Source organism: Lytechinus variegatus, chromosome 14 (assembly GCF_018143015.1).
Source record: "Lytechinus variegatus isolate NC3 chromosome 14, Lvar_3.0, whole genome shotgun sequence".
Lineage (NCBI taxonomy): Eukaryota > Metazoa > Echinodermata > Echinoidea > Temnopleuroida > Toxopneustidae > Lytechinus > Lytechinus variegatus.
The window spans coordinates 6,133,799-6,152,117 of record NC_054753.1 but is presented as its reverse complement, the minus strand read 5'-3'; the positions used below and the strand labels follow the sequence as shown (position 1 = coordinate 6,152,117).

At 35.5% G+C, this 18,319-nt stretch overlaps 1 protein-coding gene across 1 annotated transcript; it reads left to right on the top strand.

Annotated features, from left to right (window-relative positions):
- Positions 1-501: 501 nt before the first annotated feature.
- LOC121427787 lies at positions 502-7,784 on the top strand. The gene is made up of 3 exons (XM_041624348.1): positions 502-1,004; positions 4,402-4,596; positions 7,601-7,784. The coding sequence occupies exons 1-3, from the start codon at positions 908-910 to the stop codon at positions 7,663-7,665; spliced, it is 357 nt and encodes a 118-aa protein (XP_041480282.1). The 5' UTR covers positions 502-907; the 3' UTR covers positions 7,666-7,784.
- The last annotated feature ends 10,535 nt before the right edge of the window (positions 7,785-18,319 follow it).

Here is an 18,319-nt window from a genome sequence, read left to right as displayed (position 1 = left end):
ATGTCAGCATTTAGATCTATAGTAATAACTCTGAAGCAACACAAAATTGTAATGAAACGCCCCAAGCTCTACGTTGAGAATTTTATTTTCATGGGAGAAAAAAGTCAGACTTTTTTACCATGTTTGTAAGAACCAATCTTTAGACATCGTTTCCACTCATTCACTTATATCTTATTGTCTTCAGTGTTCATCTAACAATAATTCGAGACAAAAGGTGCAACTGGAGTACTCCAGTATCTGCTTGCCACTCACTAACTTCTACAACGAAAAAGAAAATAATTATATTTTTTCCTACTTTTCTTCGAAACCAAAGTATAAGGCACGATGGACTACACAGTATACTCGATTGTGAAATCAGACGTGTCGGTGACCGCTCAGAGACCAAACGTGTTTGCCAATTGCGCGCGCTTTTTGCCTCGAGAGTGCTTTTGCCCGCCACTTTTCTGCGCCTTAAGTAGAAATAATTGTCCCACTGCGCATGAGCTCAGCCGTGAAGAAGTGGATTGCACACCGTCCTTAAAACTGAAGGGGAAACCATTTTCGGACTTTGATGATGTCAAGAGAATCACTGTTTCATCAATCGCCAAAAGTCTGACAGGAAAGGGATTTATCCTTTGGCTGCATAAAACCTCGTGAAAAACTTTTCAAAGGCGCACTTTAGTGAGAGTCCACCGGCAGTTGCACTGAATGAAAATTGATAAGATGGTTCTCTACTAAAAAGGAATGAATATAAATTCTAGAAAGGGAACCCGTGTCTAAAACTTTTTGAAGCCAATAGTTCGATCGGTTGATGTGTGAGATATCTTTATTGAATCGCAATCGCCAGTTAATCAATCCTCCAGCCTTGCCCAACGTCTCAGCGAATCCGTAAAAGTAGACGGACCGAAATCCTGCAACAAGCACAAACATGAATCCGACAGTAAGCTCTCTACTTTCGTTAGCACTTCTTCTCTTTATAGCCGTCCAGATATCAACAGCATTAAGTATTTCAGACGAAACACAAGGTAAGATTTCAATATTTTACTCAATTTTTCTTTCTGTTGATTTTATCTTTGTTGCAATAATGTGACCATAAGATATGTCTCCGTTTTGTTTATCGTGTTCTCATTTGAGTAACTATCTTTATTTATACCATTCTCCAAATTTGTGAGTTTGGACGTGAACTTTTGTAAACTTTACCAACTTCATAACCTTGCTAGGCCATGAATTTTGCAACAAGTTCATTTTGATGAAGATAAGTGAGAATTCTATTAGTGTTTTATCATTTGGTTAATGAATTGACCAATGCTCTTCAAAAAAAAGGAAATATTTTCCACTTGCAATGTCAAAGCTGCTAAACAACCCGTTGCGCTCACGTAACCAGCTGTTGCGTTTGAAAAGCAAGGGTCACAAACTGTAGCCTTGAGGGAAGGCTTGGTATAGTGCTGATGGAATAAATAATAGCACCATCTGACATAAGACTTAACCCTGGTCCTAGCTTCCTAACTTAGAGCCAAAAACTTCGCGTAAGAAAGTTGAGTCTTTGATATGCTTCGTCGATGGGAATCCTGCTCACCAAAAAAATATAATTTAATTGTCTGTAAGCGCATCTGTTAATAAAAGTGCGAACCAAATATGTGATGTAATATATATTCGGATATAGAGGGATGTACACACATTGAACTTGATAGCCATGATAACGTTGTCAGGAACTTTGAGCCTCCCCGTGAAGTTCAGTTTGTTTTATCGATTATACATGAAATATGAGACTCGCCTTCGAAAATCAACCTGCAAATTCCTTAAAAGATCCGTTTAGAAGTTGTGTGATCTTTCTCAGACTGGAGGTTATTGGGCGTCTCGAACTAAACCATTTCGAAATTGTGATTGACTGTTTACGGGTTTTGAAGTCTTCGGTGTTATACGAATATGAATTTAGGTAAAGATTAAGATTCTTAGCCGATACATCTCAGGACCGCTATGTTACAAGACTGTTGGTTTTTTTTTCTTGGCGCTATCACCAAAATCCTCGAGAGTAAATAAAGAACTTCACTGACAAAGGAAAGCAAAGAAGGATCATCACTAGAAAGTTGATCCGTCAGTCAATAATTAACTGTCATCACCATCAATTTAATATTTCATAACCGTTATGTTTTCTTTTCAAACGTAAAATTACTGCCGTAGATCATTGCGTCACATTTGTTGTCCAGGGGAGGAGGATATTGTCCCCCCCCCCCTCTTGAATAAAATGTTGTCACGGACTTAACGCCCGTGGGTAAAATGTAAACATGCATCTTACAACATGTGCAAATCAATAGTAGACTAGAATATATAATCGTCTGGTGTCTTTTACTTTATTCGTGGTAGATGATGAAAATTAATCACGCTAATTAGTATCATTGTCCTGGTTTTTATCCTCCGGCCGTTCCAGGGACATGCTACTTAATGGATGTAGATGGAAGCACATTATTGACGAGTATCTTCCTAATCACGGATAGTTACAGAAGCCATCACAAATACAATCGCTCTTTCATTCCTTTTACAAATACCTTCGTATTAATAGGACTAATCCTGTCCTTCACGTTTTATGTTTAATAGCCTGTCCAACGCAGACTTATGCATTCGCGACCAGAAACAACATAACTACCTAAACAAACAAGAGAATGGGTCAATGCAACGGAATTAGCTAAGTTAGAATAAAGATGAATAAATAACGACGAAACGTGACGGAAAGGTTGTGTGAGTGATGGGAATAAATAAACGGGGAACGGGGACGCATACATGTAGACAGTAAATGTATTGAAAATACCCGTCAAAATGACAAAGAACGGATGGGAGGTCTTTGCCGAAAATTTGTAAGATGGAACAGCAGCTCTGACAAAACTGCTGTTTTGATCCACCAATGAACGACAAAAACCTCTTGGTGGCGTTGTGTCCTCAAGAGCATTTGGCAATTTATTTTCTATGTTCTTAAATCTGTCTTGCTTCGTGGAGGCGAAAACTGCCTGATGATTATTTGCAAAAGCCCTAACATCTAACATCGTACCTAAAATCACCCTATGATCAGCTCGCTTAACGTATCTTCCCCCTAAAAAACGCCTCAGAATATAAGGAACCTAATTTGACGTTGCATATCATTGAACAATTCAAAACGTTTTTAGAGACTGGACCAAGATGACGATACTACATGCATGTAATTGGAACTCTCCAATTCCGAGAATTTACGTTCCTTATTTTCTTCAAGCTTTTACTGAAACTGCTTAAGTGTTCGTACATTTGCTCCCATTTACATTTCAATTGACTCAAATCTGATCATATTTCCCACAAAATAGAAACATGCATAATGCGGGGATATGAATTTACAACTATTCTGAATACCATAGACACAATATTTTCTCGGGAATCAAATGCATTCCTATAAGACTGGAGACGCCATTTTCACAAAGTGAACATGTTTAACAAAGGTGAGGTTTCGGACGCTCACCTACGGAAATGGGCATCTGAAGTAGAAACTCTTGTAACAACTGAAAAAAGAGACGAAATGAGGTCCTTCATATTGAAGTGTTCCCTCGAGGCATCATCATTAGCGGACATTACACCCCTCACAAGAATGTAAATATCTCATGAACATACCTGGTTGTAGATTAACACAAGGGCCATTGAAGGGGTTTTAAATGCATTAATTGCCTCGGAGCAATTTTTTCATTCCATGAAAAAAAGTAAGTTGCATAAATCATCTATTTTTTGAGAACCTTCATATCTCTTTCATCTTGGCGTCTTTACCATTTCCATCAGAAAATGGTGTTTAACTATACAGCTAACGAAATAATTTAATCATTTAATGAATTAAAGGGGATGACATTCGTGCAATCAGTTGGATTGTTTTTGCTACCTTATTGTACTTAATCCAACTCGGAGGCTGTTCAATACACAATATAGACCGATCAAATAATCAATCGCTTAGAGTTTTTTTAAATCGAGTAGCATTCATGGGTTAGTCACAAGGTGCACCACCATCTCATAGCGTACCGAGCATTCCGACGGGGGGGGGGGGGGTCTTAAAGCTGTTCGTAAGCTAAGAGTCGAAGAACGACTTGTTAAACTCAAATGGTGGTAAATGGTATACAACAACATATTCACTGGCTATAGCGTAACAAAGGTTCACCAGTCATTCTTAAAGTAGTTTTTAACTTACGAGTAGCTTTATGAAACACCCATACCGGTACTGTTGTTAATCGAGCCAATATTTCGTGTACGCATTTAACGCCTTGGTGGAGTGTGGTAAATGAAGATAACTGTCTTGTTATAAGTTTGTTAGCTATAGATGGGATTCGAACCCGACACTTCGTGTCATGTGATTGAATCGTTTCAGCACCGTTACTACCTTTGGTTCGTAACGTCGACATGTTTTATTTCTCATTCAAGGAGGTTCAGCATGGGCCTTGGATGATGAGGAGCAACCAGCCGATTACAGGAGCGTTTTGAAACTGGTCAAATACGAGATATTGATTAAAATGATGAACGATTTATGCGACGAGCTTGATATGTGCCAACCCAGCCAGGTGCCTGCCCGACAACCCTCCATCGTCCGAAGGGGGGAAAACAACGAAAGAAGGAGAGGTGAGTTTATCATTAACCCATAGCCAATACTGAAAATGCACGGACCTTGCACATTGCATAAAGTGCCTTATTAGAGTTCAGTAAACTCCTTTTTATATTCTATTGATAAAAAAAACTCGCCTTCAAATAACCTGTATAATGTAGACCGGGGATTGATTTTACAAAACAGCTTTTGTGATATGTCAGCAAAATTCATTTAATTTGTTGAAAATTCTCTTAGCGAAAAGTTCACGTAGATATTTTATATAGGCTAAACATATTGACCTAGTCCGCAATCATTTGAGTAATCAATAGATTTCCAATCATTCTTCAATCGTTTATTGAATTTTTGTGTTCTGACACTCCGTATATGAATGAGAACAAACGAATGATTTCATTTATTCATTCCTATTGTCATAAAAATATCAAATCCGTGAAATCATCTTTCGTTTAGAACAATATAGCAAATTGAAAACATTGTTTCTTAAATCAAGACGATCGTAATCAGTTGGCCCTTTAGAAGCGGCGGATCTGGGGGGGGGGGGGCACAGTCGGCCCGTGCTGCCCCCCTGTTAGAAGCAAAATTAAAATTTGTAATGTAAAAATTCCATTAAAACAGAAGTGCCCCCCCCTTTTGAAAGTAAAGACCTTTTTGTTTTTGCTTGTCAAATTTCCTCGGGAAAATGTGCCCCCCTGGAAAATCCTGGATCCGCCCCTGCCCTTTGGAGAATCTGCTTAAAATGAACAAAATAATTCGTCTATTCCTAGGAATCAATGCTGACAAACAAGATATATGTAGATATTTCAATAATTCCATATTCTAATAGGATCGAGATATTAGTTTTTGGACATTTTTAGCTCAATATTACATCATCTTCCTTAACTTATGTTTCAAAATTTAATGGTAATATAACTCATCAATGAATAATAGGAAAAGGAATGTCATTTGCAATTTCTTCGTTAATAGAAATCGGTTATTATAGCGACGGTAATAATCGCCGTGAAATTTATGAAATGAGAGTTATTATCTTCGCCTCAGCAGTTTAGTGGCAAAGACCAAAGTTTTAAAGGGACAGACTATGTTCAAGTAAACTGTCATTTTTTTCTTTCTATTTCTATACGGCGATCGATTTCCACCCAAGTAATTTCACCCACGTGCTATGTCTTTTTTTAAATTTCACCTGCCGATTTTCTGCGACCGTTTAAACACGCTAGACCTTTCCCCTTTGTTCTTTCACAGCAAAAACTGTGGTGTTAACCGGTGTACATAGAGGACCTCACCAGTTATTTTACACCGGTGTTAAATTGGTGGTGTTAGTTTTATACCTATAGGTGTTATTATAACACCTTTGGTTGTTACATTTACACTCTTTGGTGTTATGTTCAATCTTTAGGGTGTTTTTTAACACCTCAGGGTGTGGTCCTCTATTAACACTAATTGTGTCAGTTTCAACACCACAGTTTTTACAGTGTTATTGTTATAGAAAGGCAAGAACTTTGATATAATATTAACCCTTTGCTTGGGATTGTTTTCCCTTTGTATGTGTCGTCTTTGTATGTCTTATTTTATATCCGTTCCATGTCCCTTGTTGACTGGACCGGAAATACTGATCTTTAGCACCACTCCGCACTCGATTTTTTTTCTGTTACAATATTACCATGCTTTTTTTACTCTGCATCGCCGTCCTTGTTGCATGAATTATGTATTTTTCCATAACCTGTAGTTATTTCATTGAGTGAAATAAATGAATTGAATTGGATTAAATCACTTTGTTAATGTTGGACCATACACATTTGTAAATGAATGTCCTCAGCGTGTCATTTGCAACTAACAATCCAAAACTATAAATTATTTGTATTTCAATCAGTTATTATGATTATAAAGAAAGCCTTGTATAGGATTAGCGCCCACCTTCCTCATGTCTCTCCTTTTAGATATGATTATTTCCTGTATATCTCTTAAACTAGTCTCATTAGCCGAGCTAACTAGATTTAATTAATGGCATAATAAGGGATGTTTAAAGTGACAGAAGTCTACAACTGTAAAGTTTCAATCAATGAGCTCATATTGCGATAATATAGTTTTCTTTATCCTTAAATATTTAGAAAGAACTCTACAGAAGATAAGAAACAAAAGTGAAAACAACATCGTGATTGGCCCGCATTCCTCACTAGGAGTTCCTCTTCAATTCAAAGCTAATCTAACTATCTATTTATACCCCATGCCATTTACTTAGAGGTAACTAATTCCTTCTTCCAAACCTTCCTGAAAACGAATATCCAAGCATCTGGCTAGAAAAGTTTGTAATTACTTTTTATGGTTTCTTTTCAAGTAATCTATTTTTAAATGGAAACCCTGCATTGCAACATTTTTATTAATTGACCTGGTTTTTTTATTTTTAAGATGATTTTATTTAGCTCTACATGGAACAAATTCGTCTTGACTGGCTCGATTTTTTCTTTGACGTTTGATGCAAATGTAAAGATCAATCACAATACATCATTAATTACAAAGGCCCGTATTCTGAAGTCAGGTTTAGTCTAACTCTGTACTAAAATTATGGGAAGCCAAAAGTGTCAATATTTTTATTAAGCTGTGTGTTTCTTATGTTCACCGTGTTCTTTCCTGATTCATCGATGGTGAAGGCAATTATCTATTTATACTTCCTACACAATTATGAATAATTTTGAGAGCCAAATGAGCTGAAATATGACATCTCTGTTGTTGGCGATTTATGTAACTATTGGCCATCCATACTTAAACCACAACTTTAAACCTGAGTTTAAGTTAAACCCGACTTCAGAATACGGGCCTTGTTTAGTATAGGGCCTGCGAGTTTGTTTCTTCTAATTTTTAGTTTTGCGTTTAGAATGATTTTCCCCCTTGGTAGCAATTCTTATATAAGGGGTATCATAGTTTTACACTGCATAAAATATACCTTCAACAGAGTAAGAACAGTAAGAGTAAGAACAGAATGGAGAAACATTAACATTCATGCCAGATTTCTCTTTATTCTATTTTCAGGTGGATCGCACTTATTCTGGAGAACTGCCTTATTGAAGAATCCGGCACTGAAGACCGCAAATTGATACCCAAAACACATCCTGAAAAAAGAAACTGTGTGCGATTTAAATCAAAAGTAAGGGGCGGGGTATAACGAGTATCTTAATCCATTTCAAATGTTGACCATAAAATAGGCTGCTGATAACTTTGGGTGAAAAAACCCAAACAAAAAAAAACATTATTCAATTAAATGCAACTATCTACGGATTTTTTTGCGCAAAACTTTTTTAAATGAGTTATTTCGATACGAAACGTTATCTGGACACTGCACAGTAAAGACGCTGTTTATCATTTGTTTAAGGCCTGGTCACACCGCCCCAGCGTTGTTGGAGCGGTCGTGGAGCGGAGAGAAAAAATCATCACCGCTCTCTACCGTTCACCATTTTGGATTTCGATTTTTTTTCTCGGTTTTTCTTATGAGCGAAATTCGACCCTCTTTCCCTACCGCTCCACGACCGCTCCAACTACGCTCGGGCGGCGTGACAGGGCCTTAACATAGCGCTGGTTACTATGTGAACCGTCGTCGTTTAAACAGTTTAAACATGTGTTTGAAATCACAAATATCAAAGTTTACTTTCATATACAATTCTGAATGAATTAGGCTAGGTTGTTAAAACTATTTAAAATACTGTAAGGTTCATCATCATAATAAATACCGTTTTATGAAATTTTAAGCGGGTTTTTGCTGTGCACTAGACACTGATAGCACATGAAAAAGAATTTAATCTGTCAATATTTACAACACCATGCACTAAGTTTCGGTTTGTATTTCTTATTCACAACTCATAGGGTGTATTTGGATTTATCTACATTGTATTTTGATATTTTTAGATTAATAGAAATTGGATTTAAATGCATAAAATCATTGCATTCATTGTTTATAAGTCAGCACCATCGATATTTTCATACATTAGTTTGTCGTTGTTTCCATCGTTTATAAGTTTATAACTGGATCGTTGTGGCCCAGTGGATTAGTCTTCAGACTTTGAAACAGAGGGTCGTGGGTTCAAATCCCAGCCATGGCGTCATTTTCTTCAGCAAGAAATTTATCCACATTGTGCTGCCCTCAACCCAGGTAAGGAGAATGGGTACCCTGCAGGATTAATTCATTGAATGCATGAGCACTGAAAGGCAGCTCGAGCTAAAGCCGGGGGATAATAATCATAATAACAACCGCCTCGGAATGGAATATTTCTAGATAGATGGCGCTATATATAAATATCTATTATCATTTCCATTATTATTATAAGTTGTTACATTTGTCAATGAAGATATATACCGATTACACCCTATAAAAATAAAAAAATCATCAAAGGAGATCTTTACTGTATCTTGCCGCGAAAGCTTTCCCCGAGTTCGCGCTCATGGCCATCTGTTAACTGGTCTCCTTGAAGACGTGTTCCGAGGCCACTTAACTCTCGTTAATAGCCCCTTGGTATTACGTTGTGGGGATGTTTTTATAGTGTGTAGAATCTCAACGGAGCCCTCTACAGCATCGCTTTATCATCATGGCTACCAATATTAGAATAAATGAATACTAAAGAGCGAACGATTTGCTATTACTCCAGGGGACGGTGCGATCCGTTCACTAACCTTTCCTTTTATAACAGGTTTTATCGCTTGTATTTGGAGGCAAAAATTATTCTACAAGTTAAACGGGTTCTGCCGTCATGTTTATTCGGTTTATCAAGTAGTTGAAAAGGTGATGATTATGTGTGTAATCATAATATATCATGTACTACATGCGGATAATTTAATTTAATTTTTTTTTAAATATCTATCTCTATAACCAATCATCTATGTGTTACATGTACGTCATTGATATCTTATAAATTCACCATGCAAAATAAATTAAGATTTTGTGTTAAAAAATAATTCTACACCACACACACCCTTACGACAAATAATCGACAGTGTTAAAATACTAGTTAGTTAGACATGGACGTTTCAAAGCAAGACACCTGAAGTTGTTTCTGTTCTTTACACTTTATATTCTTGAATGTTATTTTGTCGCCAATGGAAATCAGTAGACATAGCCCTTCGCAACGATGCAATTTTTATTTTAAAATCAAGGCTTTATGTGGTGTAACGCAAAGAGATATGCTTAACATTTAAGTTGAGTATAAAAACTTTAATAGATGATTTTCTTCATAATTTGTTAGTTAGGTTTATCGCTCTGTACAAAGCTTAAACAAGTTTGTAAAATCTTAAGCCAACAGTTTGATATTAATACTCAATTCTAAATAAAATAGGCATAACTGCAGCTTTAAGGGGGTACTCCAAGATGTAATGATATGATATGATTTAAACAGATAAAGATAAATCAGACAAACGCAACAATGAAAATTCCATCAAAATTTGAAGAGAAAAAGAAATAAAGTTATAACATTTTAAAGATTTGCATTATTTCAGTGAAACTGTTATATGCATGTCTTCATGAATAAGCAAAAGAAAAATGATGTAATATCCCCACTTGTTCTTATGCATCTTATTCTATGAAATTATATTTATTAGAATTTGTCATACAAGAACTGAAAGAAATTGGATTGACAACTGATTTAATGGATAAGTTTTCAATTGCTCTAACTTATTTCATTATAAGGGGAAAATATACACACGCACATTAAATGAAAATATGAAAAGAAAAAGGAAAGACGGGATGTTACACCATTAGCACATGTAAATAATATTCATCACGATGTGCGTATAACTGTTTTTACCAAATAAAGGTAAATTTTAAGATTCCATCCCTTTTTTACTTGCCGGATTTTGTTAATGTCGTTAATGGAAAAAGTGCAGCGTGTGTAAAAAATTTGTAATCGATTTCATTTCCTGAAAAGAATATATCACATCATTCATGTTTAATTGTGATAAAATTATATCTTATACATCCGTTATTCTTGTAAGAAGGAGGGTAAAATTGGTATATATGACTGTGTATTTATGTGACATGAACTTGGGTTCATATGGCAGTCACTGAGTCATGTCGCTCATCACATTTATTCCACTTATCTTGAGAATCACCATCGATAATGTAACGTCATTTACGAGTATCATTCGATTATTGGAACTACCAGACAATTGCAACGCCCCAAACAAGCAATGCCAATTTTATGTATTATATTTCATTCATTTACATAATCAATAATCTCCTGACTGATTAGATCACTTGTTCATCTTTATTTGTCAAATAATGAATATTAATGATGAGTTTTGTTTTGAATGTTATAAATTTTCATGTTAAGTTCTGTTTTGAATGTTTAGAAGATATGATTAGTCTCGGAATATATAGCATTTGGGCATTAATAGGTATCAGGTACTCCCGCTGAAATTATGCTTGATCATGTTGGATTGTAAAATGCACAAATTTTAAATTGAAATTAATAAAGTAACATATGAATCCTAGAAATTCGTGTCTTCTGAACGGTGTGCGTACATCACAATCTTCTGCACTAATTTGTTCATTTATTATTATTCTGTCTTCTTTTTTTTTAGAAAAAAAAATCCTTCAAGAAAACATTTACCTAAAGGCAATTCATATCATTTGTCCAATGAAAGATTTGAAAAAAAAAAATAACCGGATTTTTAAGGTCATAATATGTACTAAATAGACAAGCTAGGCAAATGGAAAGAAAAGACAAGGGAAAGGAAGATACATCACATCGATTACGCAATAATGAAAAGAATAATCATAAAGAGAGAGAGAAGAGGATAGTGTGGTCTTGAAAGTTAAATGGGAAGTTCACCCTGAAGAAAGGTGTGTTGTACATGAATGAAGAGCAAAAAAAAAAATGAAAATATTGGTGAGGGTTTGAGGAAAATTTGTTAAAGAAAGTTATTAGAAAAAAAATGGATATGTGACGTCCAAACGAGCAGCTGCCCCATAAGTTATGTAATTCAAACTACATCAATTTCATTTTCTTAAAAGTTCCTGATTACTTACTTTTGTTTTTTATTCATGATAGAATGTGAGATAAGTTTCTATTGATATAAAATGTACATTAAAAACCACTTTCATTTTTTTGGAGAAAATGAAATTTCATTGATTTTTCACCATTCGCTATGTCAGGTTATGTGGGAATGCTGCTCGCGTATGACGTCACAAATCAAATAATTAAAATTCTACTAACTTTTGATTCTTTGATGAATTTTTCTCAAACCTTCGGCAATATTTTATATTATTTTTTGAAAAATATTTTTGCAATAAACATTTTTTCACGGTGAACTTAATGAATTTAACTCTTCATAGAAAATATGAATTAAATATAGTTTGGAATTGGGAGAAATGAGAGGACGATCCGAGAAAAGATATAGAGAGAGAGCTTCAAAAAAGGCAAATATGTTAGAATGAATTTCTTTGTGGTTATGTATGTGGGGGTAGGGTATGTATTATGGTATATGGGTACGAGTGAAAAAAAAATGTGTATATAAGAGTCAACGAGCGAAATAGGCGACAGATAATAACAATTTGCATGTTCATGTACATACGTGATGTATGTTGGTTTACACTGCCAAAGCGTATGTGAGGATGTGAATGTGCGGAGAGAGAGAAAGAAAGAGAGGGAGAGAGAGAGAGAGCGAGAGGGAGAGAGGGAGATGGGGGGGGGTGGACTTCATTGTTTTCACCTTCACGAAAACGTGTAGAAGAACCCCCCCCCCCCAATTATTTGAAAGTTCCTGTTTTTTTTTCTTTTAGGACCCGAATCCATTAGAACGATGGATTTATCGAAATGAATTATAAATTTCATATAGTTTCACCGCTATGGTAATGTTGGTAACATATCTCAAATATTGCCTGAAAAGATGCATTGATCCCCTAAATCGTGAATACCAGAAAAAGATAGCAATATGAAAAATAAATACTCGAGAAGCTGTATGGGTCAATTGAATAAAAAATAATAATGTTGTGCATGTTTTTGGACAACAGTAATATATATAGTTTCGTTTTTGGAAACTGAAGCCACGAAAATCAACGAGGCTTTTATTTGATACAATGTATGGTGCTAACACTTCACAAAAAAAGAAAAGTATATTGATATATTAAAAATAACGTTTCGCGGGAGGTTTTTGAATATCATACTATCTGATACCGTAACTATAAAATTCATATTCAAGGAATAAACCATTTGTTCTCACTTTAAATCAAGGCTTCCATCAATATCATAGAAAAGGAATTTGTTTCCATCACCTCCTTGCAGTTGCATGAAATGTCATGGTAGTTGAAAATAATCATTGTTTCAGGTCGGATCTTCAAAGACTTGATTAGCTACAAAAAATGACGTCTATCACTCCGTTTTCTCCTTTCGGATATCAGTAAGAGCGTTTTGTTTGGTATCATTATGGAAATCGAATCATGACAATAAAAAAATATTATCATGCGTAGTGTTTCGTGTCATGATAAAAATCAGTTAAATTATATCAATGCAAATGACATTTTCACTCTTAAATTCTTTTACCATGTATACCGCCGCAAGATTACTCTTTGTTACCCTCCCTTCAAATCATTTCTTCTTCCTACTGCGTTTTTTTTTCAATGGTGATTTTGAAGTAAAAGACTTTCTATGGAAATTAAAATGATTAATATTGAATCCACCTAGTTGACGTAAATCCATCAACTCATCAATTTCATACGAAGCTACACAATGCTGCATTGCCGCTATTTCGAATGGCAACGATAGATTACAATATGATTAGCTCCGTACTAGATCCAACACATACACAGAAATGGCACGCACAAACGCACCCACACCCCCACCCACACACGCACACACCGTCCCAACCATCCTCATACACGGGAACGTACCCTCACGTAACACACACGTAAATACACACTCACACCCACACGCACTTTTCGAATTTTCAGTAAAAAAACCCCCAAACAAGTTGAAAAACAGATCTCTCTAGGTGCCACGAAACTAATTACAAAAGGAAGACAAAATATATTCATTCGACCTAACCCATTCTAAATTATTTCATTTTGATATTGATGATAGAAAAAAAGTGTATAAATATGATTTACCATCTAACACTGATTATAGAAAGGGCAACTACTGAACTTCCTGTGCCCAAATTAGGACGAAATCTTGATGACTTTGGAACTTTTTTGGGGCTGGTGGAAGAATAGGGCTACGTTAGTGGCTCTTCTATCCCGTTTGGAATTGTATTCATGAATAAAATGCGCTGACTAAGGTGCCCTATTCTGGTCAGATATGGAATGTCTAATATATCCTATCCACTAGTATTAAATATTCAACCCTCTAATTTCAACTTAATCTTTTATCAATTTTTAATAATGCCGTTTTTCGACATTTTTGTCTCACCTGCATAGCAGAATGAGACTATAGAAGAACGGCGCCGGCGGCGGCAGCGTCAACATCAAATCGCGTGGTGCAGGTGAGATGGCCAGAGGCATTCCACTTGTTATTTTACGCGCGTGATCCCACTATCACATTTCAACAATGGTCCATGAAACAATTTTTTTCAGTCACGTACACCTCTTCCTCTTTTAAAAAAATCTGAGCTAGAAGGTCACACTTGTCACCTGTGTCTGTGATATGTTACAAAAATGAAGCCCAGAAAAAAATTGCGTTCGAAAATAATTATTTAGTGCTTCAAAAATTGAAATATACAGTGACCGGAAACACCATCTTAATTTCATCTCATACACTTATGTGTACTATTTAGGCGTCTCTAAGACACCTATTTACAAAATCGGGGTTTGCCTTGTAGTTTTAGCTTTTCATTCTCAATAATGGTTGTTTTCAGGGTTTATTAGTTCTAATACATATACTTGTACACATGTTTCATCTTGGTTTGATAATTTTTTTTTAAATCGGCTGCTCACAAAGTTAATCAATACCTTTAAATATGAGAGAAATTATACATGTACAACAGCTTTGACAACTCTTGTATTTCAATAAGTGAAAGAAATGAATGAAGAAAACAATGGTAGGCGTTGCTAAAATCGAGGTTCCCCACAGCTATCTGCACTTTGGAAAAAATAGTAATGCCGAAAAATGTCTCTGCCGGGAATCGAACCCGGGCCCCAGCTTGGAACGCCGCGCCGGTGCCTTAACCACTAGACCACAGAGACGGGTTAGTGGTTAAGGCGACCCCGATCCGACAGACCGTCAGATAAACAGATTTTCAAAACTATACCAATTTTAATTTCCTTTGTCGGGTGTAGGTGGGTTTTGAAAAAGGACAAGCCGCCATTCCGAAGTTGGATCAAAGCTATTGCTTTGATACAGTACGTATGGGAGAAATTATACAAACGTGATACATGAAGGTTCCCCAGAGCGATCTTTTATTTCATTTCAGGGCAGGTAGCTCTGGGGAACCTTGATTTAAGCTATGTTTACCATTGTTCTCTTCATTCATTTCTTTCATGTATAAAGGAAGAGGGCCCTTTGCATAACGTGTGTTGCAGCGCGTCATGTTCTACGTGGACGTAGAGGACGATATAGCGTATGTCACTCGTATTTGTGTCCGCTTAAAGAGAAATGCCAGCAATAATATAATAATATTCCGCATTTATATAGCGCTTAATACATCGGAACGACGTCTCTAAGCGCTTTACAGACAGTAGTTGCAGTAAACACTGATTTCATGAGAAAGTCTGTAAAACCAGGCTTAATTGTCAGAATATCATCGAGGATCTAGATCTGGTGAAGTTACATAAACTGAACTTTGTGTAATCTTGAAATCTACGCTGAAAAATGTCCACACTGAAGATCACCAACACAGATAGGCACACATGGGACAGTGTATACTATATTGCTGGAATAAAGACCCGACGGAAGTGACCGAATCCGCGCTTATTTTGCTTATTTCTCAGCAATTACACAATTTCGTCCAGAATCCTTTGGCACGTATATCTTATTCATACAAACAGACACTTGGGTGGTCATTATACTAGATTCTGTCAAAAGTCATTTTGCAATCGTTACCAAAACTAGAATTTATCTTTAACTTCGATATAATGCACATAGACATCGTTTGCGAGAGAGGTTAGTGGTTATTTCATTTCAGTCATGGATCCCACTCTGTCACGTGTATGGTGAAATGCAATCTATTTTTTATCATTTTGATGGAAAAATGTAAAATAAGCTCCTACGTTTCCATTTTTTTATTTTTCCACTTTTTTTCTGCACCACCTTCATCATCCTCTATCCTTACTCATCCTTTTATTTTGATCTTCATCCTGTCCTTCCAACCTTCCTTTGTGTCCTGTTTTCTTTTCCATTCCTTATTATTTAATCCATTTTATTGTTCCTTTTTCTTATTTAATCTTTTCTCGTTTCCTTGTTTCCCTTTTTCTTGGCTTTAAAAAGCAATGCGAGAACAAAGAAAACAGGTTCATCGAGGTTATGATCTTGATTATATACCTGTTATTACCGAACTTTATACAGACGATGAAAATGTCAAGTCATCCGGATGATGCGAGAGGCGGGGGGGGGGGGCATTCTCCGGCCTCCCTTACATTTTTTCAATTTATCACCCATTGGGAAAATGAACGAGGAAAACAACAAAGCTACAAAGAATAAATGAATAAACCAACTGAAACACGCCTTGGTTCTGCATATGTGCACCTTAAGATTACTGTTACCGCCCTGAATCGTCGCTGAAGACACTTTAAGCGGTATTAAAAACCCTATTGTCCCACTTTCAACTTCCGTTGCAAATTTTTGTGAGTGCACATTTTAATAATTGCCCAGCGTTTACATCTCCACTTGATATACATGATGAAGAAGGACATTATGATTAACCGCTAACGTAAGGGGGGGGGGTAGTGATTCATGATACAGGTCTGCAACATAACATGCAATAAACAGACTCTTCTTTCCTTCGAAGAATAAATGGTACCCCCTTATTAACACGAGCTTTTTATTCGTTACGATTGTGGTGGGGTCTTTTTAAAACTTGTTTACGCTGTTCAAAAAATAAATCTTAGAAATCATGCAGCAAATAACATTAAAAAAAGAGTAAAGCAATCTGACCTCTTCGTTAATGACTAAGTAAATCACTTTTTTTCCATATCCAATTTGCCATTTTATTTTATTTTCAAAAGTTTAGTTTTGCTTGAAGATCATTGTAATATTCTCTCGACGTGCAATAATTAGATAATCATTGTTTTATCTGAAATCATGGTCAAATAGCATTGAAAACTTTTATCAGATATTTCCCAAGGTCGATAAACACCATGCAAACTGAGATAAAAACAATAATATCAGACCAATTTGGTGGATCAATGTTATTTGTGCACGTATCCCACACTTCGCACTGCTCTTATATAACAATCATCTGTCATTCATGAAAAACAATGCATGCAATATCTCTGGTGGAAATATTTTTAGAAACATTGTACAATAGAAATTACTTCAAAAAAGTTTTGCACCACTAGAACGGCAATTCAAATACTTTTAATCTCGTCTTTGTAAGAGAGTAAATTGTCTAGATTTATTAGCGAATCTGTACCCTCTTTGAAGTTTTAGTTATGAAGTAAGTTATATCTTTTTTTTATTGTACTGTGTGAATTGCCTTTCCCACTTTGAAACTTTTAGTTCAAAGTTAAACCCACCCTGCATTTTGCTAACAAGAATATCTTTACCATATAAGTATACCTCATATTTTTTTTATAATGTTTGTATAACAGATTTATTAATATCAAATCTCCTTGAAAATTTAGGAAATACAATATAGATAACATGAATTTGTTAAATTTAGTGTTATAGCGTAATTGTTTTCGTAAAATTGTCGCAGCTTGAATGCATTGTCTATTGTGAAACCTTGAAAACAAATTAAATATCTAATTACATTTTCGACAACATTCTGCATATAGTTCCCAAAAATAAAAACTGAAAATAAAGATATAATTCATTTTTTCTATCTATTGAGATTTCATTCACTGATAAGGCAAAGCGTTTGAAGAGGAGCCAAGTGTTACACAATCAATTATCGGCAATAGCAATTTAAACACAAACGTCGCTATTAAAGGAGACCAAAACCCAAGCAGCGAAGCAATCGTATTTTAAAAGAGTAAAATGAGAGGAACAATTCGAAAATAGTTTCATCAAAATCGGTTATGAAATAAGCCACTTATGGACGTTTAAAAGGTCTTGTAATTTCCATGGAGATCCTCAAATTGGCAAACGTGCTTCAAAATCGCTGATTTTGTGGACAACTCTTCATTTGTTTTGTACACAGATTTTCAGATTTTCCCCTTTATTTTACATATTTCACATTATCTTCTCCTGACCTTGACATATGTGGTGTGAATTATATTTTCCCATGACATATTTTGTGCTCAGAAGGAGTCAATATGCATTTTGAAAGATAATGAGGAAAATCTGAAAATTTGTGTACAAAACAGCCATTTTGAAGCACGTTTGCCGATTTGAGGATCTCCATAACTTGCTTATTTCATAACCGATTTTGATGAAACTTTTTCTAAATTCTCCCTTTCATTTTACACTTTCCAACAAGATTGCTTCTCTTCTTGGGTTTTGGTTTCCTTTAAAGATCGATCCTGACTATTTTCCCCGAAATAATGACCCTTTTCGAATTAAAAAAAAAAGGGCAAATGATGTGCTCAGTTAAAAATACAGTACATCGATCTTGGTAATCATATTTTCGCACATTTTTTTAATGATTGCAGCAACACCCAAGTCATATATATAA